The sequence below is a fragment of the Astatotilapia calliptera genome, chromosome 14, assembly GCF_900246225.1.
Source record: "Astatotilapia calliptera chromosome 14, fAstCal1.2, whole genome shotgun sequence".
Taxonomy (NCBI): Eukaryota; Metazoa; Chordata; class Actinopteri; order Cichliformes; family Cichlidae; genus Astatotilapia; species Astatotilapia calliptera.
In genome coordinates this window covers 20,973,128-21,001,125 of record NC_039315.1, presented here as the reverse complement: position 1 = coordinate 21,001,125, position 27,998 = coordinate 20,973,128, and the positions used below count along the sequence as shown (strand labels likewise).

Here is a 27,998-nt window from a genome sequence, read left to right as displayed (position 1 = left end):
AATAAAAAATAAATAGACTAGGTTAATGTGTTCACATATACTGATGATCTGTGACAGGAAATGTGGTGTCAGTTGCCTATCTTTGGCTACGATACTCTCTCAAAAGAGAGCTATGTTTCAAGAGTGTCTATTTGCTGGTTAAATACGGGAATAGCATTCTCTCTTGAAGTGTTAGCTGTCCGTCATGCACACAGTTTGGAAAGCCGAGGGAAGCTCATTCACACAGACATCAAACTTTCGCTTGCATGTTTGCTGCGTTGGTGGGCATGTATGTGTTTGCCATCAGTTATGCTGTATCACCCCACGGGTCTCTATATCTGTTGAAGCTGATGAGCTGGCAGTGGAACTCTGTGAGTGCTTTGGGCATGGGTGCCACTTCCTCCCATTGACTCCTCCCACTGTAGTACACCTGCGTAGGTAGTAAGAAAGAAAACAGTAGACAGTTAAATTAGTAAAAACTAAGAGTGCAGGTGTAGTCAGAAATTCACTCATCATAGGCATGAATATCATGGTAATTTGTGGTTTCAAATGATTTCTCTGAATTGTGCTTTTTCCAGACTGGAATGATTGTACACTATATACATATTAACTTTTTTTTTTTTTTTTTTTTTTTTTTTAAGAAAATTTGGTTGCAGAACTTTAAATTTGTTTTTGTATTTTCTCCAATCCCTACAGGGTCAAAAGTATCCATACAGTTTTACTACCAGTGGTACTGGTATAGTGCAATAAGTAAAATGAAATGGAATAATGAAGGAGGAGGAAGACCTTCAAATTATTCAACATCACCTAAAATTAACAGCTAGCTGAGCTGAAACTTAAACACAATCAGTTTTTCCAACAGGACAATGATCCCAAACACATCAAAACTAGTTTTCGAATGGATAAAACAGGCTAACATTAAGCTTCCGGAATTACCTTCCCAAATCCCCAACTTCAACCCTATTGAAAATTTGTGGGTGATGCTGAAAAACCAGGTCTATGCCAAGAATCCAAGCAATTTAAATAAACTCTACTATTTCTGCAGAGAAGGCTGCTCAAATACCTGGAATTGTACCAGAAGCTTGTTGATGGCTACCAAAAGTGTCTGCAGCTTGCAAAAGTACATTTAACCAAATATTAGGATTATATTAGGATGTGTGCATGTAAATCCGTTGGGCATCTTTCTTTGCCTTTAGACAATAATTCTGATGGCAAAAGAACCAAACGGGACAGGCGGGGGGGAAAAAAGGATGCGTGTATGTATTTGAGCCTGTATGCATGCCTTTGACCCTGAGTGGATTGCAAAAAAATTCCCAAATAAATTCGAATTTCAAGTTTGAATTTAAAGTCATTAAAAACGTATGATTTACAATCATCCCGCTCTGGGGAAAAAAAGAGTTCAAAGAAATCACTAAAAGCCCAAAATCATCATGACATCCATGCCCATAAAGAGTCTGTAAACTTCTGTCTGGGTCTGGGTTAAAGGTAAAGGTTATTCAGTTCCTAGCAATATAAATGTGAGTTTTCTATCCTACCTGAACCTCATCAGTGATTTCATCAGGTGAATAGTCTCCGCCCAGAATGTAGATTCTGTCCCTCATGCCCACTGCTCCGGCATTGAACCCAGCGCATTCAAATGATCCTTCACCCTTCCAGACGCAGGTCTCTGGGCAAAAACTGTAGACCTGAAAAGAAAAAAAGGGACACTTTTACACAAGCTCAGTGTATTTTACCACAGAATTAAGCTTCAGAATCTTTTTAAGGCTCTCTGGCTGCAATGGCATGACTGATAAACTAAATCGTTGCTCACTTTGTATGTAGATAAGTCACAGAGGTGCAGTGTTTTATTAATTGACACAGCCTTGACCAGTGTAGCGTGGAAGAACTGGCCAAACTCTGCCACCAGGCGGCTCCACTGGTCCTGCAGGGCGTCATAGCAGAAGAAGCAGTCGAGTGAGGGGTTAAAGGAGTCTGTGATCTCCACCTCTGACCCCAGCGTATAGATTACACTGCCACAAGCACTGGCCTCAGGGTAGAAGATAGCAGTGGGAAGTGGACTGACAGAGCGCCAGGTTTGAGCCAAAGGGTTATAATACTCCACCTAAAATCCAACACCGCACATGAATTAGATCAACACTGTTGGCCATGACTGATTCCATGACCTACTAATGGAAGCATATCCCAACCAACACTGTTACCTCCAGCAGACTGGGAGCCCCCCCTCTGGATCCCTTGGTCCGTCCTCCAATGACATACACTCGATCCAGGCACGTTACAGCTGTGTGCATGGTTCTGGGCTTAAGCATGGCAGGTGCAGGTGTGCAGGTTAAGGTCACGGGACAGAAGCACCAAACCTCATCAGTGGCATCATGGAAAGGTTCAGCCACGTGGAGGCGTATCGCCCGGCAGCAATTTCCCTGGCAACCACCTGTGACAAACATCTTCAATCCAGTAGATAGCAGAAAAGATGGTGATCAAAATCTTTAGTCAACAAGGACAAAGAGTAAGAAAAGATGATGCCTTTTTCTAGTAAACAGCACCATATAACTATAAAGAATATTCACAAATTGACATTATTTCATTTGATGCTGTAAACCTTACCTTCTCAGCATAGCTGGTAAGGTAAGATCCTGGTGGATCTGGCATCATAGTTGTCCCCTCTTCTTGCCCTGTGCCCAGCTCTTTCCACTGGTCTGTTTCCAGACAGTAGCAGAAGGTGTGCCGGATCTCTCCATTTTCCTCTGTCTTGTGGATGTAGATATAACTCTGCGTGGTGGAAGGCCTGGCATCAGTGAGCAGGCCATTGTGCTTTGTCTGTCTGCTCTGGGCTTCTGACGCAAGGGCGAGACAGGACTCATCGTTGCAGAGGAGAGGGTCAGAATCACACAGAGACTAAGAGAGAATGTAAGAGTCAACACAGGAAAGGTGATGCGATCACAAATCCACAAACTGCAAAAAGTCTTTAAACCCAGTACAGGTAAAGGTTCGGTTGTACCTTTAGTGAAGGTGCAGGAAGATGGTGCAGCCGGGTCAGAGACAGCAATCCCGGCATCAGCTTCTGTCTTCCTGGGAGATCATGGCGAATCCATCCAAGGAGCGACACCACCACTGCCTCCTCACTGGGCACGTTTAGAGCATCTGACCTGAGGCACAACTCCAAGACATTAACCTGAAAAGAGTTACTTTTTTTTAATGTGATGTATTTGTCAGCTTAAAAACATGAAACAAAAAGATGTTTTGTTACTGATATAGAAGCAGATTTAATGAAATATATTGTGTATACAATGTTTTTTACATGTTGCAGAGGAACCATTAGCTTAACTATTGGGCTTATTAATGATAACAATACATACATAAAACAATAAGAGTTGCATATTATTTTTGCTTTAATGGATTTCAGAACTGTTATAACAATGAACCAAAATATCTCAATAATAATATGAAAAATCCCACCAAATATGCAAGAAATCCAACATCATTGGTGCTTTGAGCCTTAACTAGTTCTTAAGTCAGACATAATGAAGTGTTTAGCAACTGGATATAGAGAATAAATTACAACAGAGACTCTGATCAGCCTCCAGCCTTTCTCTGCATAGATGCAATGTTTAGGTGCAAGATTGGGTTTCACCTGCATATCCAGGAAGTCCTGCGTTTTGGAGAGTTCAAAGAAGTTCTGGACCACAAACTCATTGGCACTTTGCAGGAGAGAGGCTGAGCCGTATCCCTCAGCCAGAGACAAGAGAGACAGACAGTTATAAAGATCCATGGTTCCTATCAGGAAGTCGCTGCATGCTTTGGACAGGACAGACACCTGAAGGCACAACAGCAAGAGCAGGGAAATTTTCATGTTAAAATGACATTTGGCAACAAGAAGATAAGTGCCTAGCTGACTGTCACAACTATAGATTTTTTCATTTTAAGTGTTCGGTCTTTAACTCTTTACCCCTTTAAAGCCTAATAGGAGTAAGACTTGAAGCTCCTTCTGAACTGAACTATTTCTGTTATATTTCATACCTGCTTGAAGAACAAAATGCATCAAGGTTTGCAGCAGAGGTCAGTGAGAATGGTCTCTGCCTAGCCTCAGAAAAAACCTGAAACTATTCTAATGATCATCCAACCAAATCTTTATTGATAAATACCGAGGTGTCGAAACTTGTCTTTCAAGGGTACAGGGGAGGTCATCAAGTGTCATCTTTATGGGGGAAAGAGGTAACAAGGCATTCCAGACATCCTTCTCCTGAGGCAAACTGTTCAGTTTTCTCCAGTAGGATCCCGAGGTGTTCCCAAGCCAAGTGACAAATATAATTTCTCCAGCAGGTTCTGGGTCTACCCTGAGGTCTCTTCCCAGTGGGAAGCTTGGTTAGGAGGCATCCTAACCACATGCTCAAACCATTTCAACTCTTTTTGAAACGCAGGAGCAGCGGCTCCACTCAGAGATCCCTCCAGATGTCTGAACTCGTTGCCCTATCTGTAATGCTGAGCACAGCCACCGTGCAGAGGAAGCTCATTTTGGCCGCTTGTATTCATGATCTTACTCTTTCAGTGATTACTCAGCTCTCTCTTGACCCCGACAGTCTGGTACAATAACTATTAATAATAAGATTATTGATTTACTGCAGTATCCCAGGAAGTCATGGCAAAATGAACATGTTTAAGGGTAAGAAGGAAGATGAAGCAGTTGCATTTCTACCTGCAGAAAAGAGGCGAGCTGAAACAACATGTCTACGTTGCCATCAGTGATGAGCGCCTCCCCAGAGTAGGCAAAGTCCAGGAAAGAAGCCACCGCTGCTGGACACTGATTACCCAGCGTTACTGAACCATCATCACGCTCTCGCATATCCACCTCAAACATGGCCCTAAACCCAAGACACATGTGTTTAGATAGATAGATAGATAGATAGATAGATAGATAGATAGATAGATAGATAGATAGATAGATAGATAGATAGATAGATAGATAGATAGATAGATAGATAGATAGATAGATACCTGAAAAAATCACTACATGCTGCAAGAACACAGCGATGACAGGGAAAGCTGCGTTCCTGCACCTTAATGGTGAAGTCAAACAGCAAGCCTCTCTCCCTGAGCGATCTGAGCACGCCCAGGAGCTGCAGTCCATGGGACTCAGACACCCGCAGCATTGTCCGGCGCTCTGAGACCCCGTTGCATTGTGGAGCACTGCCAGGTTTACTGCTGGGTGGGCTGTTGCTGCTGCAGGGGTTGTGGGTGTTGGTCAAACACAAGGACAAGTCATGATTTTCATCCATTACGCCAGAATCTGAAAAAAGAAGAAAAAAAAGAATAGAAAAATGATGCAATTTATAGTAATGGAGTGAGTCTGTGAGAGACACACGCACACACAGAGGGAATAAGAGATACAAGAATGCAACAAACTAATTTACATGAACAGATCTGTAACACACAGTCCAGTCCTCCTCTACCATTAAGACATGCAGTAGTATCATTGTGTCTGACACTGAGTGTCTGACACGATTACTGCATTCAAGATAAGCACATTAGATATTACCTGAGGTGATGTCTGGACGTTAAAAGTCAAAAATATATGAGTATAAAATGCGTGAAATATGCAGCTAGTTAGTCTGAGGCAGGACAAGTAATACTCAAGACAGTGTCAGCACCTCGGAGAGCTCTCATGCTATTCTAGTTTCCGGAAGCCTGAAATCACGCGAGATTTCAGTCCGCTTTTTGTTTGTTTTTTTGCGTTTAATCGTCTTCTTCCTGTCATCTTGTTTACTGAATTTGCGATTTTCCCTAAAAAGAATAATGCCCGTGTCTCCTTTATATCCCCCTCATTTATTTTCGTTGTACTCTTTATTTATTGCAGAAAAAGGCGCAATGGCCGCTGGGAACTGTAGTTCTCCCCTATTGGTCGGTTATTTCTGGCGAGTGTTCTGGTCAGCCTTTCTATTTGCTTTAGTTACAAGTTTAGAACAGTTAACGTTCAGCAGTTATACAGGTTAGCTTGCTTAGTTAACCATGGGTGCTTTCTCTGTTGCAAATGAAAACATATCTCAAACATATCAAGTAATTTTGAGTCACACGGAAAATTCCTATGGGCAGAACTTTACTCCTGTGTGCTTCTCATTGACACTATGTTGATGCAGTAATATTTCTTACCACTGGGTGACGCTGCCGTGCTGCGGAGAAATGATTATGGGGATGCATAGGACAACAGCCATTGAATCTGAATTAGAACGTGAACTTAAAGCGGTGCTGCAGTATCGTGTTGTTCTGGGAATCTATCCTACTTCACAAACCATCCTAACCGTTGTTTCTGCGCAAACGCTGCGCATGCGCGTAACACAACCCCCAAATTTACATCATTTTTTAACCCATTGTGAATATTTCTTATGGTTAGGGTTAGGGTCAAATTATAATGCAGGTTGGACGATTTGCCAAAGTAGGACGGTTTCTCAAAACACCGTCTCACCACCACAGTGACACAAAAACACACTCTTGAAAACGCCTGAAAAACATGATTACAGAATAAGAGCTTTTGTAGACACAATTCAATTCTTCTTCTTCTTCTTCTTCTTCTTATTATTATTATTATTATTATGCTATTACTACATAAAACGTGGGCTCAATCATGGATAAAATGCAAATATACAGAAAAGCAAAAAAAGGGAAAAAACTGTCATTATACTCTATATGCTTTATCCTCCTTCATCTTAATACAACAGACCATCCTATAAAAGTCAGAGACCGTCCCATTGTTGTGAAACTGGAGTGAAATCAGTGTAAACGGGCAGCACATACTAACGCCATTTACTGATTTCAGTTTTTACGAGACTGCACTGAATCGGTGTACATATTATCGGGCTATTATCAGAGCCTCTCCAGTTTATATTATTGGTGGGTCTGGCCCCCCTCCTCTGTCTCTCGCATCCCTGCATCCCTCCCTCTCTCCCCTCCCGGCAGTGCATCCCCATCCCCCACACTGTGGCCGTCTCTCCGGGTGAAAGCTGTCTTCCCATCGCCACTGGCCCGACAAAACGCTGCTGTAGCAGAGCCACTCCGCACCGACCCGAGGCAGCACACTCACACGGGAGAGAGCACGTACACATTCGGGGAATCTTTCCTTTTTTCCCTTCCGTGATCGACCGAGTAGCTTTGGTAAGTCTTTTATGCTTTTTATCACAAAGAGGAGAAATGTCTGTGTGTTTTCTTGATGCTTGTTCGGGGTTTTTTTCCTATCTTTTTTTCCCCTCCGTATCCCTTTAATTGTCCTCCGTGGTGGCTACAGTGGGGAACTAGCGGGCTAAGCTAAAGCGGCTAGCTTAAACAGCGGACTTAAAGTGATACTATTTGAAGCATGTGTCAGGTTTTTTGTTGTTTTGTTTTTTCACTTTATTTGTCGTCCGCCAGGTAGTAGTGTTAGCAGCTGTTTTCCCAGTGCGTTGCGGGTCTGACCTGCTGCGAGTGGTTTTCATTGTCATTGCTAATTTTGCCCCGGCTAACTTGCTAATTAGCGTTTTTTTTTAAAATGGGGCAGCGTGTGCCGAGAGATGCAGGGATGCTACGACGGGTTAGCGACTGGCTTTTCAGGCTAGCACGCAAGCTAAGCTAACGTTAGTAATATGTGACCCGTGCAGATTCCTGCACGGAGTGTTTCGGAATGGATGGATCGCCATGCTAACGCTGGCTAATCTAGTGATAATTGGCAAGATGGCATCTCGGAGTGGTTATCTAGAAATCGGTGGATTTTTCAAAATGGTGTCTTAAGCTTGTTTGAGTGTGACCATTTTTGTCCAACCATCGCTGTTTTGGCTTTGCTTGCTATCTCTGGTATGCAGTGCACTGCCAGTGCATGCCACACTCTGACTGATATATCTACATATTAACCACTGATGTGAGGGTAAATACAAACGCCTCAAGGCTACAGCAGCCACTATGGAGAAAATGACTGTTTCTGGAGTTAAATTTGTTAAGAGTTTGGCGCTGAATTTAGGGGAAGGAGACGAATGAGAGAAGTGGGAAAGGTCAAAATGGGTAGAAAAGGTTTACTCTGCATGTGCAAATGTTTGCACACTGGATTAAAGTGGCTAACTATGTCAGTGCCCATCAACTCCTGCCTGGGTTCATAACAAATGTATACTTTATCTGAATGTCACTTGCACAGCAGCTAAGTCCTGGTGTACAGATATCCACTGCAACTAATGCTCGTTGTCATTATTTATTCATCTCAATTTGATTTAAATCTAATTGCTTTTCGTCGTATACAGTATAGGAAATCAGTGAACATGCCAGTTCCAAGTGCAGTGCTCAGGGTAACATATGCAAGCTGGATCATTTATTTATGCCTAATGCAACGAGCAGTGGCAGAAGTTAAAAAAGGCACTTTTTAAAAAACTTGATACTACAAGATGTGTGTTTAAATGGTGCATATCAGATAGGATTATTCCAAATGTTACAGGTAATTATTTATTTATTTACCCTCCTGTTTTTGACTAGTCTTATCAGTGAAATGAATCCTTTTTGCCATCATCTCTTTTTCCCTTTTTTGTAGGCGGTGGGTGGGGGATTACTTGCTTTAGTCACTGACTACTAATCCCATTTAATTCAAGAAGCCTTATCTGTCTAAAGGGATTTGTGAGATGCTACTGTTGTTGGCTTCACCAGAGCATTACTGTGTAAGCAAACTATGTACATTTAAAATAATAGTCTACGATCGAGACTGGAAGATGCACACTGCTCTGTGGATGATAGACATTCAGTGATTCTAATAGGTGATACTTTCGTCCTGTTTGTAATTATGACATCTAGAAATGCTTTCCTTTGTGATTGGGGCGGGGGGGGGACTGAAGACCCTAAATCTTATTAATATACAAACAAGGAAGTCTTTTTTAAAGGCTGACTTTATTTTTGTGACTCTAGATAAATCAAAAGGCATCCACTAGAACTGCATCCACCAGATGAAAGTATATTAACTTAAAGGTCAGTGGTTCGCTTTAGGAGCTCTACTCAGAAAATACTACGTTTGTGGTTTTGTTTTTTCCTACTGGATGAGATCTAGTGTTGTTCCTATATGCTAAAGTTGATTCATCTGTCTACTTCGCTTGAGGAAGACGGTGGATGTCGTATGGCTTTTGGCATGTGTGGGGTGCAGGCTCATGTATATGAATGGCAGGCTGTACAATGCAGCCATAAAACCGTCAGACTGTTGAAAGCGGGAGTCACTTAATGTTACGACAGACAGCGGTTCTGTAACAGAGCTTTCCAGCACTTCATTCCCGTGTGGTTTGAACCACTTAGTGATTTGCTCATCACAGATCGGCGAATGAAGCACCGACAGACGGCAGCTTCCAGAGTCACCTTCATTTCCTGTGCCTCGTCCAGCTCCCGGTCCCTCAACTTCAACCTCCAGTAATGCTACTGTTCTTTTAGAGGTTAGCAGATGTAAACATTTCAATGGTTGGACCATCTTAGAAGAAATCAATGGTTAATAGTAATAATAAGGTTGCTGTACATAAAGATTCATTCAACTGCATTTTGGGGACTCTGAATATTTCTCTTGTATAGGAATCAATCAAGAGGGGTTATTTATTTTTTCAGTTGTTCATTTGGATAAAATCAACATTAGAAAAATATAATAAATGTGTCCCAGTATTTTGCCAAACAGTCTAAAATCAAAAGATGTTTCACTGTATTATTAACCAAAGATGGCAGCAACACACACTGAGAAAAAGGGAGCTTTTGAACTTTTCCCTGAAAAGTAACATTGGTTATTACAGCATTATCAGACAAATTGGCCAACATTTTATTCCTGATTAACTATCAGTTGAAGCGATTAAGCAGCACTTAAAATAGACGTGCAAACCATTCGTAGGTCATACCTTCATGAAATCCACATGAAATGGTGATTAAGCACTGAAAATATTTTTTTGTTTTATTAAGTAAGGCCTTAATTAGACCACAGAGAAGATTTGTGGATGTAGTGAAGGAGGATATACAGATGGCTGGTGTGACAGAAGAGGATATTAAAGGGAGGGTGAAATGGAGGCAGATGATCCGCTGTGGCGACCCGTAAAGGGAGCAGCCAAAAGAAGAAGTAATGCTTTATTTAATTTAAAATTGTATTTTTCTACGTGTTGGTTTGAGATGACATTTAGCGCACCTGTACCATCGTGCTTCATAGTAATAAATTGGGAAACATTTCTCACCTTGCTGCCTGCGTGCATATTACAGTTTTGTTCTACATCAATATATTGTGGATTAAAGGGCAGATATGTTGTTGTCATTCTCCATCCCCCTTTATGAAGGCATGCTGGTGATTGTTGTAGTGCTATATCTGCTTTCATCTTAATCGGTTCAATAAATAATATATTCTAGATGTGTACTGAAATGCTACATCCACAGTTCTGTTGTAGGATTATTAAAGTGTAGTGGTTATCCCCCGCTTTGGGAGTGAAAGGAGAGTCAGATCCCTGGAAGGGTTGTGTCAGGAAGGACGTCTGGCCTGAAAGCCTGTGCTAAATCAAATATGTGGATCCATCCTCTGTGGTGACCTCTTACCAGGAAGGGAACAGCTGAGAGAAGCTTGCCGTGTTAGATCCGTGACATTGCAGTGGCCTTTTCCCTATAAGTGAGAGGTGGTCGAGAAAAAAAGGCATTTTACAACAACACATTCTTTTGTTTTTGAGGTAGTTGCAACATATTGAAAGGCACTGACTGTTTTAATTTTACTAAAACAGACACACCATCTCATGATACATTTGTGCATTGCAGCTGATTCACTTAAATAGTATTCAGTAATCAACTCCATAAATGTCTGTAAGAGATGTAGGCGTACTTTCCCAGTAGTTACTTGGTCCACTGATCTCGCTACAAGGCCTCTCAGCACCACTTGAATGACTCATTCTTCAGCTCTTATTCAGTTATTAACTGAAAATAAGGTTCTTAGATGTCCACTATTTAAAAAAAAAAAGGAAAAAAAAGTGTTTTTATTTTAGAAAATGTATAGAGGTCTTACAGAAGTACATTGTTTGATGTTTTCATAAATGAACTAGTGGGATGATAGGAGGATAAGACAACAAAGTGCTCTTATTTTCCCTGTACACAGATTCACACTGTGTAGCATCAGTCTACCACAATGGTTCAGTCAGATTGTCGTCTCTCTTTGACAATTAAATTTTGATGTAAGTGTATGCATGCATGCATACAAACTGCGGCAGGTGAGAGATGTCAGAGGGAATAAAGCATCAGGATAAAAGGTTGGACACAGATCCCTGGAGGCAAAGTTGTAATGCATTCAGCTGTCAGTCGTATTGTGTGTACACATGCACAAATGGACATTCACATGCGTCTGTGCTGCGGGCTGGCTATTCATTAGTGATACCTACAGTTATTAGAAATTCTTTTTATGCTATTCTACTGTAGCAGCTTTTGAATTTAACCTATACAAAGAGTAGCTGTTTTATTATTAACATCTGACTGAAACTTAAGCACAGCCATACAACAGTTGTACAAAAAATCTTAACATTGTGGATGTGATAATGTTGCGTTTTTGTTGACTCTACTTTAAAGAGGCGTTGATTCAAATAAATGAGAATTTGGGTAGTTTGCAATATTTTTTTTTAATTGTTTTATCCACCCCTTTGTGTCAGCGAGACTTCGTAGTGCAGAGCTATTGTTGTAAGCCTCATTAGTTTTAGCTGAATCTATAGGGACAACATTTGATCTTTATTACTGAAATACAGTAGATGTCTTATAGTGACTGCTGAGAGTTTTTTGTGGTGTCAGTAGCCATTGTTGCACTGCATCACACTGCAGAACTGTAACAGAGTGGGTGTTATGAGCAGTCCGAAAGGAAAAAATATTGTATGAGGTGAAGTGAGGACATTTCTCTGGCTTTAAGTTGAGTGTATCTGGATCTTGACACTCTGTCAGGATACATGTGCTCCTGCTGCACATTGGTTTCTCGTATAATTATATTGGATTGGGACACACAGTGTTTTTGAATGACCCCACAAACTCTGTGGGTATGTACTCCTGTAAACAAGGGCTAGACTGCACTTGGGCCACTTCTTAAATAGGTAAAGACAGATAGAAAAAAAATGTAAAGCATAAAATTCATTATGGTTGATTGATTTTTAAAGTGGATTTTGTTTTACAGTCATCTTTCTGTGCACAGTGGCTCACTGTCACAGTGTCAGGGCTTTTCTGGGACACTTAATAAGATCAAATCCAAAGTTATTGCTGCACTGGCCATTCAAGTACTTCCCCTAAATGATGTCAGACCACATAAATGTAATAAATATTGATTACTTAAGCTATGCGCACTAGTTTTAGACCACCACCAGGACAACTGTCTCTAAAACAAACAGAAAATACATGTTGATGGTAGATGGTAAATGGACTGGTTCTTACATAGTGCTTTTCTACTCCACTACAGCACTCAAAATGCTTTATAAAACACATCTCATTCACACTAATTCATACAAGCCCCTTTTCTATGCTTTTTCTACCTAAGTGCTTTCTGTTTAACATTCACATACATTCACACTCCAGCGCATGCATCGAAGAGTTCAGTATATTGCCCAAGGATACTGTGGAATGCAGACTCAAGGATCTAAAACCACCAGTCTTCCGATTAGTAGCTCCTGAGCTAAAGCCGCGATGATTATGATATAGTGTAGGTTTGGGTTTTGGCTGCTTACACACACAGCAGATACTGAGTGACAAGAGCACTGGTGCGAATGGACAGCACTCTTGAAACAATTCTATCTCAGCTAGGACTGGGCGATATATCGAGTTTTTAAATATATGAGATGTGACAATATCGTTTATATCGATATAGTCTATGTCACGTAGAGGTGGGCGATATAAACGATATACGATAGAAACAATATAAATTTGGCCAACGATAGAGACAGTCATAGCAAATGACTGGATGAATAATCTCAGTTGTTCTCCTGACTGAAGTTTGGCCCGTGTATAGCATCCTGCTATGCGATTGCATTTGTCCCTAACCACCAGAATCCCTCACGTTAACTTTTATCGAGTTGGCGTTCATCCTCCAGCTTCATTGTGCTAATGTTATGCTAACATAGCTGTGTCGCTAGCAATCACGTAGCACAACATTATATACCAGGTAGTCCAACTTCAGTAACCCTGCAAACGCCACTGCTGTTTAGTTTTCTGTCTTCGTTTATGTTGGAAGTGGTAGCAGAGCTGTACGTTTTAATTAGTTTCAAAAATCTCTCAGTCAGAACATGCTATGTCATGTTTAGGTGGAAACTAGCGAGCTAACTTCCTGTTAACTTGTAACTCCGTTAAATTTAATAAATTCTGTTTTCATGGATGCATGGATGTTAAACTTAATTGTTACACTTGGTAAAGCAGCAACGCTGATGATTTTATTAAAGATGAAAGAATTTAGACCGTTTTTAACTCTGTGTTCGTTTGACTTTGGGACCTGAAGGGACGGAGTTTTGGACCCAGATTACTCCACGAAGCTTCTCACTACGGCAGCCATAATGCTCTGACAATCCATCAAGCTGTGCGGTTTACCAAAGTTGTACTAAAACATTTTTAACAGATTTTTGCACACCCCAATCGGTTCGAGGTCAGTAAGCACAACCAGAATTCATACATAAAGCACACTCTCGATTTTTGAGAAAATTAAAGGATTTTAAGTGTGCCTTATAGTGTGGAAAATACGTTACACAGAAGAAAATAATATATCGCGATATAATTTGAAGCATGTGCGGTAACGATATATGTCGCTTTATATTATATGGATTTTAGGCCCTATCGCCCAGCCCTAATGTCACATTATAATTGTACTTGTGGAACCGCAAGTTTGCCTCTCTTTCGTCCACTTTTGTCTCTATGCTGCGTTACTCTGCCTCCCTCTCCCCCATCGCTTCACTTGCAGGCAACGACAAGATGGACACGGCAGCTATCAAAGAGGAGCTGGTCAGTAAAAGAAAACATTTGGAGATTACTATTTTAGTGCTGCAACGTTACACTCGTTAAACTGACGTTTATGCCATAACTGTATTAACGCGGCAAATCTCCGTTAACAAGTTACCGCGGATTGCCCCGTGCGTGGGCGTCAATGCGTTAGCGGTTACCTCGTTAACGCCGTGCATCTAGCATTACTAGTATTTTCACAATTTACAACAGCACCATAAAGGGCAAAATGAAGCGTGTGTGAAACTGTGTGCTGTCTCCCAGCCTCCTGCCCCGAAACAAACTACCTTACAAAACTCGTATACCGTATTTTTCGGACTATAACCTTACACTAAAATCCTTTCATTTTCACAAAAATCGACAGTGTGCCTTATGTATGAGTTCTGGTTGTGCTTACTGACCGCAAACCGATTTTATGTGGTACACAGCGCTCAGCAATCTGTCAAAAATGCTGTCGTACGACTTTGGTAAGCTACGAAGCCGCACCGCTTGATAGATTGTTGGAGCATTACAGCTACTGTAGTCAGGAGCCCCGCGGAGTAATGCATACTGTGCTTCAACGTAGTATTACCGTATTGTGTGTATAAGGACCACAAATGGCACCTGTAAGAGACATGGTTACGAAGCAGACTCAAAGCTGTCAGTCACGCAGTAGAACTTGGGAACAGAGCAGCTGCGAAATCTGTCTGTTTGTTATTATGCTCAACGTCTTTTAGTTTACATTTTGACTGCACAATTGTGAGCTTTTTGTTATGCACAAAAACAGCATTGTTTTATTTTATTTATGGAGAATTATTATTTAATAAATGCTGATAATTTATTTCCGAGTAATTTTTTCATGTACATCTGCTCTATGTTAATAAAAGTGCCTGTGTGACATCTGGGACACAGCTTTGACTAAGAACTCTCTTTTCGTTCCTACTTTATGGCTTTAAAAAATATCGAGATATATATATCATATATCACCATCCAGCTAAAGAATATCGAGATATGAATTTTAGGCCATATCGCCCAGCCCTAGTCTCAGCTAAGTGTGGCAAATTTCCCACCAGCCTTCAGTGTGTACTTGTTAACCAGGACAATGAGCAATGCTACTAATAATCCTTTTCCACTCTTACCCACTCTTTGGTGTTTGGTACTTTTTTAGTACCCAATTGGCTGGGGTTCCAAGCAATCTGAGGTGATCCAAAATGTGACGCTGAAAGACTGCATGCCACTGCCTTCACGAAAATCACATCTGCCATTTTTGAATTCCAGCAATGAGGGAAATGGCTACACAAAAAACCACAGTGGTGCCTGAGTCTAGAAAAAAGCCACACACTGAGCAACAGATGTACCGTCGCCTCAATGTCATCCTTTTTTCGGTGTTCAAATGGTGTCACAGGACTCCCAACCATGCTGCTATTACAACCCTACACACATTAGGTGGTACACGACTATAATGGAAAAGGACTGAAAGGTACAGTAGAGTCAGGTACTAGTGGAAAAGGGCTACATGAAACATTGGTCTTTAGTAGCGTATAGAGCTATACCAATAAATTTACTAGTCTTTATGAGCTTCTTGCAAGTGTATTGATATCTATATGTTAAGGTTGGGAAATTTGCTTCATAGTCCAGTTATCCCATTCCTATCATATTATGACTCATGGCAGAGGAGCCAACCATTATGGTGTCATTATCCACCCTATGTAACTGTGTGTGGCCTAAATATACATACACTTACACAAAATAACAAAACGAAAATAAAATATGTGGTGAGTCAAAGAGAAACGGGAACATGAACAAAGGGAGGTTGTTTCAGAATTCCAGAATTAAGAAATGTTTTTGCACATTGACATAAAACACGGACTGATTTGGCCAACTTCAGTTAGTGAAATTAAGCGGTTGGATGTCAGCTGAACTTAGACTTTTATTTCTAAGTGTGTGTGTGAGAGAGAGAGAAATAGAGAGAAACGGTTAGGTGGACGAGATAGAGGTATAGCCGTTAGCTCTGACCATCATTGATCTTAATCGGCCATCTACACAAGCTGATTGATAATAAGAGTAGAGAAATGCCAACTAGGTTTGAAGTAATACAGTAACTGCATAGTTTGAAATAAAATGTCCCACTGTGTTTTTATAGTGACAAAGACTTGACTTATCTACTTTCTTTTTTGAAAACTGACAAGATAAACAGAACTTTAATCTTTGGCTGTGTTAAAGGGGTTACTATCATGTTAGCTAGTGTGCTGTTTTTAAAACATTGTTTTACACTCATGGTTCTTTGCACAGTGCCTCAGTGTCAGGGGCTTTTTGGGATACTGGAAAAAATGCTCCAGTGTACCTTCGGATTGGCCAACTATAGTATTGCAGTTATCAATGTGCCCAATATCAATAGTTTTAGAATTATTTCTTTAAAAATATGTATTTGCTGAGGGGTAATACTGATCGGCCTCAGAAATCCAGGAAGATTTAATTCACCCACTTCGCAATAATGTGAATAAATAGAGGATATCATGCTGTGCTGTAGATGATTGTCTTGCAGTGTTTTGCGATTCAATGTATCGTGATACTGTCATTATCGTGGGCAACAAATTGTGATAGTATTTGCTTGTGAATTACTGTGATTCCCACCCACAGTGTCATTGCATTTGAAGACGACGAAATGTTAAAAGTTTCGCGTCAGTTTTGTTCTTTCTATATTAACTGCAATATAATGGTGGTGTTCTTTTGTTTTCTTTCCCTCCACCCATATTTGTCAAGTCCCACCTTCATTGCAGGCAATAATGCCTGTCTGCTGTTAATACTGCCTCTGAGAATTGATTGTTTACCTTGGGTTTAACCACCAAGTCCTGGCTCATAAAGCTGTATGGTCTAGTATGTATGAGTTTTTGTGTTTGTGTGTGTATATACCTTTGTGTGATCAAATTATTCAGAATATAAATTCAATGGCAATCACATTTTGATATATTTAACATTGCTTATTGTAAAAGCTGTATTTTACACTAAAGTTTTAAATTCCATATTTTATTTTGCAGGATGGATTTATGTACTATCTGCAAGTAAAATGTTTCATGCTATCAATGAACACTCTATTTACAAAGCCTGAAGGTGTAAGTGTGCACCCTGACAAAAACATCTCCCTATTAAACTGACAAAGAGATGCTCTGTTAACCACATCTATTGTGGTACACAACCAAAGGTGCTGATAGATAACTGGCAGTATAGGCAGGTAACCAAGCTGCTGTGAGTGCTGGTGCTGGGTTAAGAAAGAAAAGCTCTGAAGTCAGGGCTGTAACATAAGAAAACATGCGTTAACATGCTTGTTTGTTCTTGATAGTGCCGTAGTGACTTGTCAGCAGATTAGAGGTGTGACCGGCTATAACAGCATCTGGTTATAAGCTTTAAGGTTATGCCAGCACTTTCTTTCTGATAAACAGTTTGATACCACTCTTGTATCACATGGGAGTTTATTTTGCAGTTGCCTGGGTTAGACGATGTTAGACCCACTTCTAAGAATGTTTCAGTAAAAGCTGCTAACAGAAGCTAACAACATCAAGTTCAGTTCAGCTTCAGTAACACAATTATCAGTTAAAAATGGTAAATGGCCTGTATTTGTATAGCGCTTTACTTATGTGCTTCAATAACTCATCGATTCATATCAGACTTGCATATCAGTCTCCTCAAGAGTAAATAGACATAGGCACTAGGGCTGGGCGATATGACCCAAAATTCGTATCTCGATATTTTTTAGCTGGGTGGCGATATAAGATATATATCTCGATATTTATTTTTTTTAAAGCCATGAAGTAAGAACAAAAAGAGAGTTCTTAGTCAAAGCTGTGTCCCAGATGTCACACAGGCACTTTTATTAACATAGAGCAGATGTACATAAAATTTACTCAAAAATAAATTATGAGCATTTATTAAATAATAATGCTCCATAAATAAAAGAAAACAATGTTGTTTTTGTGCATAACAAAAAGCTCACAATTGTGCAGTCAAAATGTAAACTAAAAGACGCTGAGCATAGTAACACAGACAGATTTCACAGCTGCTCTGTTCCCAACTTCTACTGCGTGACTGACAGCCTGGAGTTTGAAATCCGCTTCGTAACCACGTCTCTTAACAGGTGCCATTTATGGTCCTTATACACAGTAGGGTAATATTACGTTGAAGCACAGTACGTATCACTCCGCGAGGCTCAGCCGTAATGCTCCGACAATCCATCAAGCGGTGCAGCTCCGTAGCTTACCAAAGTCGTACTAAAACATTTTTTGACAGATTGCTGAGCGCCGTGTTCCACAAGCACAACCAGAATTCATACATAAGGCGCGCTGTCAACTTTTGAGAAAATGAAAGGATTTTATTCCATGCAGCACCTCTGGGCTGCATGGCGTTAGCGTGGTTAGCTCGTTAGCGTGGTTAGCTAGCTAACACGTTGACGCCATCCAGCCCCACGCACGGGGCGATGCGCAGTAACTCGTTAACGGAGATTTGCCGTGTCCATCTTGTCGCTTCCTGCAGGCGAAGCGATGGGGGAGGAAGGGGAGTTGTGTTCAGTGAAGGCGAGGCCGAGTAACATTGCATAAAGACGAAAGTAGACGAAAGAGAGGCAAACTTGCGGCTCCACAAGTATAATTATAACGTAACATAGACTATATCGATATAAAGGATATTGTCACATCTTATATCTCGTATAAAAATATATCGATATTTTTTAAAAACTCGATATATCGCCCAGCTCTAATAGGCACACCACATATGGCTTTTTGACAGCAGAGTTAAACAGCAGACCAACAGGCTAGATATCCTACAGATAAATGCTGTCCAGACCATTTGAGGTGACTCGAGATTAAGCATTTTTTTTTAAAGTCTGAACATATGTAACTGACACATAACAACTGTGGTGCAAAACGTTTTTTTTGTTTGGTTTTTTTTTTATAAATAGACCTTAGTAGATACTTACCAGCTGCAGGTACAGGTTAGTATTTGGTAGAAAATATTAAGGTTATTGCAGGTGTGCAACAGTCACTTTTAGGCCTGCACAATAAATCGAAAATTTATTGTCATTGCGATATCAGCCTGTGTGATGGGCCCATCGCAAAAGATGGCGTAAACTGCGATAATTGGGTACCTTAAAATGTTTACACACGTGCTTTAAAGAATTTACCAATAAAAGAAACCACTTTACCCATTTGATCAGTCGTATAGAGCCCTTCACGGCATTAACCAATCACATGGATTAGAGGTGGGGAGCTGTAATGGCTGAGAGTGAGACACATGACGAGAACGCTACTAACTATGAACTCATGGCTAAAAAAACAAAATAGTACCTCGCTTATCTGGAGGTACTTTGGATTTGATAAAGACGACATTCTACAACACAGGTACTCTGCAAAACTTGCCGAACACTCGTGGCAACCACCAGAGGAAACACGACTAATCTCCACCATCATCTTCAATACAAAGACAGGGCTAGACAAACAAAGGTTGCTAATGTTAAGACAAAGAGCACAGCAGTCCAACAGCCGTCTCTATCAGATTTTTCAAGTGGAACTCCTTATGAGAAAACGTCGAAGCGGTATAAAGAAATAACAGAGGCCATTACACATTTTTTTTGGCTAAAGACATGATGCCTATAAATACACTTCACAGAGAGGGCTTCACCAGTCTGATACATAAGATGGACCAGAGATACCGCATCCCCTCACGAAACTACTTTTCCCATGTCGCCATTCCACAAATGTACGAAACATGCCGCAAGACCGTCATGTTTGAACTGAGCCAAGCTGAAAACTACGCAAGCACTACAGTAAAGTTTACTCTCCAGTTTTGACTTGCATCATTACTACTTGGTGAGTGGTAAAATGATGAACAACTGCATTGAAATAATTTGCAGTATAATTTATATTATGTTTATTTAAAACTAATTATAGAGACCAGGAAGGATGTCTTTCAGAATTCAAGCCTCAGGAATTTTTTTTTATGGGGGTAATGTTTCAATGTTAAAGTCAAAGGAGCTTGCAAAGAAAAGCGTTTGGACTTCTTTAAGTTACTTGAAGACGTTTCACCTCTCATCCGAGAAGCTTCTTCAGTTCTAAGGTCAAATGGTGGGGAGTCCCAGATTTAAACCTAGTGGGAGTATCCCCCCGCAGAGGGACAAAAGGACCTCCTGATGTACAGTGCAGCGAGGAATGCCCAGACCTCTACATTGGAGAGACCAAACAGCCACTTCACAAGCGCATGGCACAACATAGAAGAGCCACCTCCACAGGACAAGACTCAGCAGTCCATCTGCATCTTAAGGATAAAGGACACTCTTTCGAGGATGCCAATGTTCACATTTTGGACAGAGAGGACAGATGGTTTGAAAGAGGAGTGAAAGAAGCCATTTACGTCCACTGTGAGCTACCATCTTTGAACAGAGGCGGGGGTTTACGACACCAACTGTCTGCCATCTATAATCCAGTTTTGAGTTCCCTCCCCAGACACCTTAACGCCCACTCACGTCCTGGGCCATCTGACCTCAGGAATTCGCATGATAAGGTGGGGCCAGGTTTCACAATGAGCTCACCCGAAACCCTGGCTGATTGGGACCCACACCCAGTTTCACACCTTGGCTCAGGCGATTAGAGGATCATCAGGGGTCCTTTTGTCCCTCTGCGGGGGGGGGATACTCCCACTAGGTTTAAATCTGGGACTCCCCACCATTTGACCTTAGAACTGAAGAAGCTTCTCGGATGAGAGGTGAAACAGCTTCAAGCAACTTAAAGAAGTCCAGACGCTTTTCTTTGCAAGCTCCTTTGACTACGATGACCTGGATGACTGAGAACCTTCACAGACACTTCAATGTTAAAGTGCACTTTGTTGTTACACTGCTAATACAGCCGCTTTCTTTAAATAAAACTGTTGCAGTAAAACGGAAATTATGTATTCATTTTTTTGTTTTGCTATTTATTTTATCGCAAGTCATATCGTTATCGCAATATTGATCACAGTTATCGCACATCGCAGGTTTTCCTAATATCGTGAAGCCCTAGTCACTTTATGTATTGTTATTTCAAATTCTGTTTATGCAAAGCCCATAAGTTGCACCGCATGCAGCCGTCAGGTGTTACAGTGGAAATCCTCTCAGGTTAATTTACTCCCAGCTGCATTAAATTGTGAGAAGATACTAGCAGCCTTATGAATATTGTCGAACCTTTTCTGTCATTAGAACCACACTGTGCTGCTAATCTGTAGAATATCCTGTTATTAGGGATATACAAGTTAATAGCCAACTTCCCTCAGAAGTACACTTTGTGGTCTATTGCAGTGTTTCACCTGACCTTGGGCTTACCTGAGTGTGTTTTTGTTTTTGGTTTTTTTTTTTTGGGGGGGGTGTCTTTAGATCCTTTAACCTCCATTTATCACCGATTCAACACTTGCTGTCTGCTCTTTAATGCGTGACTGCAGTCTCACTGACCAATTAGTGTGGCTGTAGACTTCCAAGTTTTTTTCCCACTGCTGTTCAGCCCAACTGCCATTACTTTAATTTCCTAGTTGCTGTGAGAACTCATTAAAAGTCATATTATTTAAAAAAGTTAGACAGAAGCTGCTAATGAACACCTTTAAATAAACACTTACCACCCACTTTCTTTTAACCTCAGCGAAGGTGATGTTGCTAACCTTTTGCTCTTCAGCTTCAGCATGTACTGTTAATTTTAGTATTGTAATCACATCATCCATTTTAAGAGAGAGGAAAAAAGTCACTCTTGTGTGTTGATATTTTATTCGAAGCATGTTGCAGTCAATATTACTCTTTACTGTAGCGCAGGTCTTCGAAATGTCTAATGCTAACCAGGGTAACAATCTCCATAAATGAATACTGCTGTTCAACAGTCTAGGTGCTTTAGATGTGAAAATCATTCCTATTTTATGTTAGGATTTCACTCAATCTAGGAATACAGACCCATGAGGTGTTTGAGTGATGAGATGTTTCAGGAAAAGCGAATAGAAGAGGAGAAAGGCAGTGCGGAGAAAAGGGGAGATGCTGTCCCAAAGTGAATTGTACTGTCCTAGATCTAAAATAGCCCAGAGCTGTTTGGAGCTCATCACTCCAGGGCAGGTCTGATTGTGTAGAAAAAATGGGGGTGTCATCAGCCATTCAATCACACTGCCTTTCAATGCTGCAGCATGATGGATTTGTTTCTTGGACTTGATTATAGATATCAGTTCTCATTGCGAAAGCTTGCACTCTGTAATACATGTACATAATCAGACACTGGGTATCTCTTTTACCTCAGAATTCAGATTTTACTCCTGAATCTGTGTTTCAGTGGTGGTAGCTGGGGAAAAAGGGCTTCTCTTCCTTAGCAAGTTGGTGCAATTCATGCACCACTAGCAGCACAATCACAGATAGATGCCGGTCAGTTCTCTCTGTGTGGCTTATTTAGTGAGTCAGAAATGCACAACAGTGGCACTACAGTGTAGATGTTGTATAATTTTACTACTGTTTATGTTTACTGATCCAATCTTGGATTGTAAAGTCGGGGTTGGTGGCGTTTCTCCAACTTTCTCAGAGGGAAATCCAACTTGAGGGGGTGTTCCATCTTAAAAAGTCAGATTCTGATATTGGGATTTCCAACTTCCCATTTCAGATGGAATGCAGCTTTAAAACACTATCATTCAACTGAACGTCTCCAGAATGAAGAGGCTAACAAACGGAAAGTGGCTAAAGCTAAAACTAGCTAGAGGTCGGAGCCAGTCATAAGCCAGCAGCCTCTTCTTGGTATGAGCAGTGAAAAGAACCAAAGCAATTACAAGGAAAATTATGGCCCTGGAGGACCAGCCGCTCTCCATAATTGAAAATGGAGCCTTCAGAAATTTGATAAATTACCTCGGCTTAAAATACACAACACTGTGTAGCTGTTACTTTTTGGATGGCGTAGCCTGCAGAGCAGAGGAGCCTACCATTATGTTAGTGCTATTCACCCTCCATTAAGTACAATGTATGACCCAAACATGCACGGGAAAAATAAATAGATAAAGAGTCATCGACTCTTTCCAATAGAAACAAGCACCTCTGCCAATGTGCCTGTATTACACACTGACGATGATGATGGATCGGTGTATCTGCTCTGCGCACACATTAACAAAGCGTACAGAAGTCCAGGCATGCAAACTCATGCGCGCCCAGATGCATCTGTGTTGCAAGTGTTAGATGAGATGCGACATGAAAATGTGGCTTGGCAGATTTAAAAAAAAGAGCGTCATGAATTAGAAAAAGACTGGTAATAATAATTGAATTCCTCAATTGGGAAATTAAATATTTGCGAGCTGTCTGCTGTTGATCATTGACCGCTGACATCAAACCTTATTGGATCAAACCTAATTAATACAGATAAAGGTTTTGAATTTATACTGGAAAATAATGTAAGTACCTGACATTTGTTGTGTTCTATAAAGCTGTTGCGCTTTTTAAATACGTTAGTTAATTATTTGCACTTCATTTTTGAGTAGTTTTAGTGAAAAAAGATTGTGGGGCATTTTTAAAGTTGAATTATTTCTCTTATTATGAAAATAAAATTCTGAAGAAAATGTGATTTTTTTTTTTTTTTTTTTTTTTTAATTGTATATACTTTAGCTATAATTAATAGAAAGAAAATCTCAATCTGCAAAAACTCATCAGTGGGTCACCAGTTGAAATTGAAAGCGGCAAATAAAAAATGCCATCAATGCACTTTTTATGTTTGTTTTATTAAAATAAAAATTGTGTGCTATTTTTTTTTTAATGAACTACTAAAGTGGAAAGCTGGAATCATTCATCATTACTTCAGCTTTAAAATATAATTAGTGGAAGCTAAATTCAAATGCTACAGGACAAAATCTACAATTATAAAACCTAAACTGCTGCATTTTTAAAAAAGCAATTTACAAACCAAATTACACTCCTCAATTTATTGTCTTATGATTTTTCTTTGTTTCTTCATATGACCCCAGTGAAGCGCTTTCCTTCTCGAGGACTTCAGAAAAACAAAGCTGTTCAGTACTATTCTCCCCCCCCTGCTGAAGTGTGATAACGCCCACCGGTTTTGATTTGTTGCTTAAAGAGTAGATGCCTGGTGAGGTATTATGTGGGAAGATGGAGTCGGCGTGGGGGTTGTGGCGTATTGTACATGTTCTCCAGGAATGGTATTTCTTTGTGTGTGTGCGAGTACATCAAAGAGCGGGAGAGGTTTTATTCTTTCACAATCTTTCCCTCCTCCCTCATTATAGCCTCTTCTGACTCCCCCAGGCTACAGGAGTCGCCCTTGATGGAGTGGAACCAACATTATTATTTTGAAACAAGCTCATATTTATATTGATGTCCACAAATGAGCTTGAGTGTCACACAGACGTTAAAAGATAGACGGACACAAATACCAGCTCTGTTAGCATGCAGGTTTGTAAGCTGCGTTTTGTGCTAAGGCCTTGAGGCTATAGCTTTTGAGTTCAGTTAAAATGAAGTCCCGCTAATAGAGTTTAAGCCTAACAAAGTCCTGAAAAATTACCCAAGTTAAGCCAGGGAGTGGGAAGGTCTCCTTTAATAATGTCAGTCAGTCGTCAGTAAATCCTTGCTGTGTGTGTGTGTGTGTGTGTCCGTGTGTGTGTGTCCGTGTGTGTGTGGGTCTGTCCGTGTGTGTGTGTGTGTGTGTGTGTCTGTCCGTGTGTGTGTGTGTGTGTGTGTGTCTGTCCGTTTGTGTGTGCGTCTGTCCGTGTGTGTGTGTGTACACATAACCAAAAAACCCATTTCTATTGTGGTTTAATGTAAGGGTTGCAGTTTCTGTGTGTTTTCCCTAACTGGTCTGAACATGCTAACAATAAATGCATCGAGTAATACACAAAATATTATTTCCTGGGTTTATTTTATACATCTAATACCATGGTAGTTATATGAAACTTATTCAAAAACAATATTATTGAAACATCAACATTTTAAGCTAACAGGATAATAAAACAATGGACTCCTGCAGGAAACAGCTGTGCTTTTCACAAGGTTCAACAGAGGTTGCCGCCAGACAGAACAATGCCAAAGGACTGCCACTGCTACCATTTCTAAAACAACAAGGCAGATTGAAGTCATTTTTTAAAATAGTGTGCTTTATAAATGGAAACTACAAACAATCTCCAAGATATCCAATCCCTTGGATGCAAAAGTATTGCCTAGCCAACTTGGGTGGGATCATCACAGAGGAAGTTATTTTGCCTCCATTGCAGCTGGATGGTTTTAAAAAGACACTGCTCCTAAAGGATTGGTGCCTTTTTGCTGTAGACATGCTGTTCTCTAGTCAGAATCACTTCACCAGAGGCTATTATTCCTCTGTCTTTATCCTTGCTGGCCATAACACGACTTGGATTATCAGGAGTGCTGTTGCCACATCAGGTTAGCATTGACTGGTAGTTTCTCTTTTGTTTCAAGTAAGAAGTCCTGTATGTTTGTGGGTGAGGGTCTGGCATTGATGCTAACCAGGAAGCTGAAGCTTAACATATGAAAAAGACACTGGTGGTAAAATTTCACAATTGTGATAACATAATCTGAGGTAACTGTAAACGGAGCATGTTCAAGCCATTGTAAATTTAAATAAAATTAAGGCTTTAAAACACCTTTTCCATGCACGGTTGGGTAAATGATCCAGATTGAGGCTGCGACACTGCTTCATAATATCTGTTGCCCTCTCCATAGTCCACTTTACAGAGAAATCATCAAACAAAGTTGTCACAAAGCATGCCAGTATGTACAGAAGCTGGAGCCTGTACTGATTGTGTATTGAGGCCTGTCTACTGTTGTCAGATGAAGAATCATCAGATATGGAGCTGATGTAATTTTCTTACCCACTGAGGGGGCCTTGTGAGTATAATATTCATTAGATGTCTCAGCCGAGCAGTGCCTCATCTCCTCTGCCTCCTCTGCTGCAGGATTAAAAAAAAACAAAAACTATTAAAACACCTACCAGAACCATATTTGAAACTTAAAATGACTCAATGTGCAATAAAGCATGCTTCCACGATTGCAGGGATTGAAATCAGTTTTCGAATTTTAACACTGCCCAGTGAAGTCACCTACAACACTCACCTACTAAACGGCATCTGTTGGTTTCTGTCATCTTTCAGTGCAAATCCAATTTTCTGATAATGTTTTTCATCATTGCAATGTCACAGTCAGGTAGAAGGGTAAAAAATTGAGTGGGGCGGTTATAGAGCCAAACGTGGTAACATGGTCATTGGTTTGATTGTCACAACCTACAGGAAAGTGTAATAGCTGTCAACAGATAAGTGAAAATGCTATCATCACAAGTGCAGTTTTATCATTGCTGTCAGAGCAGCAGTCTTTTGATTGATGGAGAGATGTTACACTGCAGCAAGCCCCGTGTCTTCAGTCAGATGTGTTTGGATCAAGGAGAGAAGAGCGAAAAGACAGTTAAATCCATTTTTACAAAAAGGCTCAGCTAGAGCTGGGCGATAGAACGATAACGATATGTATCGTGATATAACTTTTACTCGATAGAAAAATTAAACTATCGCGATAGACCTCGCCGCTCTTGTCCTCTAAAAAAAAAAAAAAAAAAAAGTCAGCCAATCCAAATTAAGTAGCGCAGAGCCGAACCAATCACAGCCGCAGCGTCTCGTCGCGTGACTTGTTACGTACAGCACAAGTGCCAAGCCGCACATGTGTATTTGTTTGGGAAGCAGCCAGCCACCGTACCGCCCGGGTAATGGAGGAAATGAGTGTGCCGACTAGAAAAATCAACCGAGCGTGACCGAAGAGAAAACAGATGATGGTTCCAATGCCGGAGAGATTGTCGAACGGAACAGCCAAAGAAGTTCCGTATTGTGAAGGTATTTCGGCTATTTCAAGTCTGACAAAAAACAGAGTAGCGTGCACTGTAAATTGTGCCGAAAGCAAGTCTGGAAATACAATAAACTGGTGCATGCGTCACACTGTGCGCCACGTTATTGTTTCGGTGAAATGAATTTCTACAATACTGTTACAGTTAATTCTACTCTCTGCAGTGTTTAAATGCTTACATATACACACAGTTACTGTCCGTCCACACATACGACTCGGTTCTGCTTCTATGCCCCAGCTTTGTTTACTTTTTCCCACCGAGGCTTCTAGACTTCTGATTGGCCAACATTTCTGCACGGTTAGGAATCTAGCGCCACCTGCTGCTTTGGCATGTTCATAGCAGCGTTTTCCTTCATTTCTGCCTTTATGTGTGGACGGGATTATTTTTTAAAACGAAAACGGAAAATCTCCGTTTTCAAAAATACCCGTGTACGTGTGGACGTAGCCTCAGTCTCTGACTGGAAGTGCTAATTCGTCATTCGGCTTTTGTCAGACTAAAGTAACTGTTAAAACTGTTTGAAAAGCTCAGCTATACAACAAGGAGAGATTGAGAATTTCCTTTTAGTTCTCAGTTTATTTGATATTGACAAAAGTTAGTCAGTTTTGTCTGTTCTTCTGTAAAACAAACTAAGATTTATTTTTAGAATTAATATTTTGTTTCTAAGTGGAATTGACAATTTAGTCGTCTGTTTCGTTTGTTCTACTTTGAAACTTAAACGCTTTAGTGGCTGCCTTTTGTGTAGTTTGCAATATTTGCCTTTATTTATCTGAAAAAGTCCCATGTTCCTTAAGTACATCTACCCTGTTGAACTTATTATGGGAAATAAATATTTAAATAAAAACAAGCTGCTGATTAGAGCTGGGCGATATGAGATTTTTTCATATCACGATATGTTTTTTTCATTTCAGGCGATAACGATATCTATCACGATATAAGCCAAATAACTATATTTGTAAGATTTAAATGTGCCGTTGCTCACAAGTAAAATGTGAAATAATCAGCAGCTTGTTTTTATTTAAATATTCCATCCATCCATCCATCTTCATCCGCTTTGTCCGGGGCCGGGTCGCGGGGGCAGCAGCCTAAGCAAAGAGGCCCAGACCTCCCTCTCCCCAGCCACCTCCTCCAGCTTATCCGGGGGAATACCAAGGCGTTCCCAGGCCAGCCGAGAGATATAATCTCTCCAGCGTGTCCTGGGTCTGCCCCGGGGCCTCCTCCCGGTGGGAC

The 27,998-nt window shown here is 40.6% G+C and overlaps 2 protein-coding genes across 4 annotated transcripts in view; one reads left to right on the top strand and one right to left on the bottom strand.

Moving 5' to 3' along the window:
* Positions 1 to 7: 7 nt before the first annotated feature.
* On the bottom strand, positions 8 to 6,228 carry LOC113036885 (kelch repeat and BTB domain-containing protein 3). Of its 2 annotated transcripts, none has more exons than XM_026193464.1 (10): positions 6,121 to 6,228; positions 4,969 to 5,260; positions 4,670 to 4,835; positions 3,608 to 3,790; positions 2,975 to 3,148; positions 2,581 to 2,871; positions 2,178 to 2,420; positions 1,790 to 2,080; positions 1,515 to 1,664; positions 8 to 409 (listed from the first exon to the last, which is right to left on the bottom strand). In XM_026193464.1, the coding sequence occupies exons 2-10, from the start codon at positions 5,247 to 5,249 to the stop codon at positions 287 to 289; spliced, it is 1,902 nt and encodes a 633-aa protein (XP_026049249.1). In that variant the 5' UTR covers positions 5,250 to 5,260; positions 6,121 to 6,228; the 3' UTR covers positions 8 to 286. The 2 variants fall into 2 exon arrangements, with proteins under 2 accessions (XP_026049249.1, XP_026049248.1); XM_026193463.1 differs by lacking the exon at positions 6,121 to 6,228 and adding an exon at positions 5,510 to 5,692.
* Positions 6,229 to 6,914: 686 nt separating this feature from the next.
* fam168a (family with sequence similarity 168 member A) overlaps positions 6,915 to 27,998 on the top strand; it is a 45,615-nt gene continuing 24,531 nt past the window's right edge. For both annotated transcript variants that reach the window (XM_026191729.1, XM_026191728.1), the window contains exon 1: positions 6,915 to 7,119. The gene's annotated coding sequence lies outside the window, so the exon portion shown is untranslated. The remainder of the gene's footprint in view (positions 7,120 to 27,998) is intronic.

Bases quoted from the DNA above. Each gene is read 5' to 3' on its own strand.
- LOC113036885 (XM_026193464.1), bottom strand. From the start codon at position 5,249: ATGGATGAAAATCATGACTTGTCCTTGTGTTTGACCAACACCCACAAC. The intron at 3,791-4,669 runs GTAGAAATGCAA...TTGTGCCTTCAG, and splicing joins AGCTCGCCTCTTTTCTGCAG to GTGTCTGTCCTGTCCAAAGC. The intron at 2,872-2,974 runs GTACAACCGAAC...ATTCTCTCTTAG, and splicing joins TTCCTGCACCTTCACTAAAG to TCTCTGTGTGATTCTGACCC.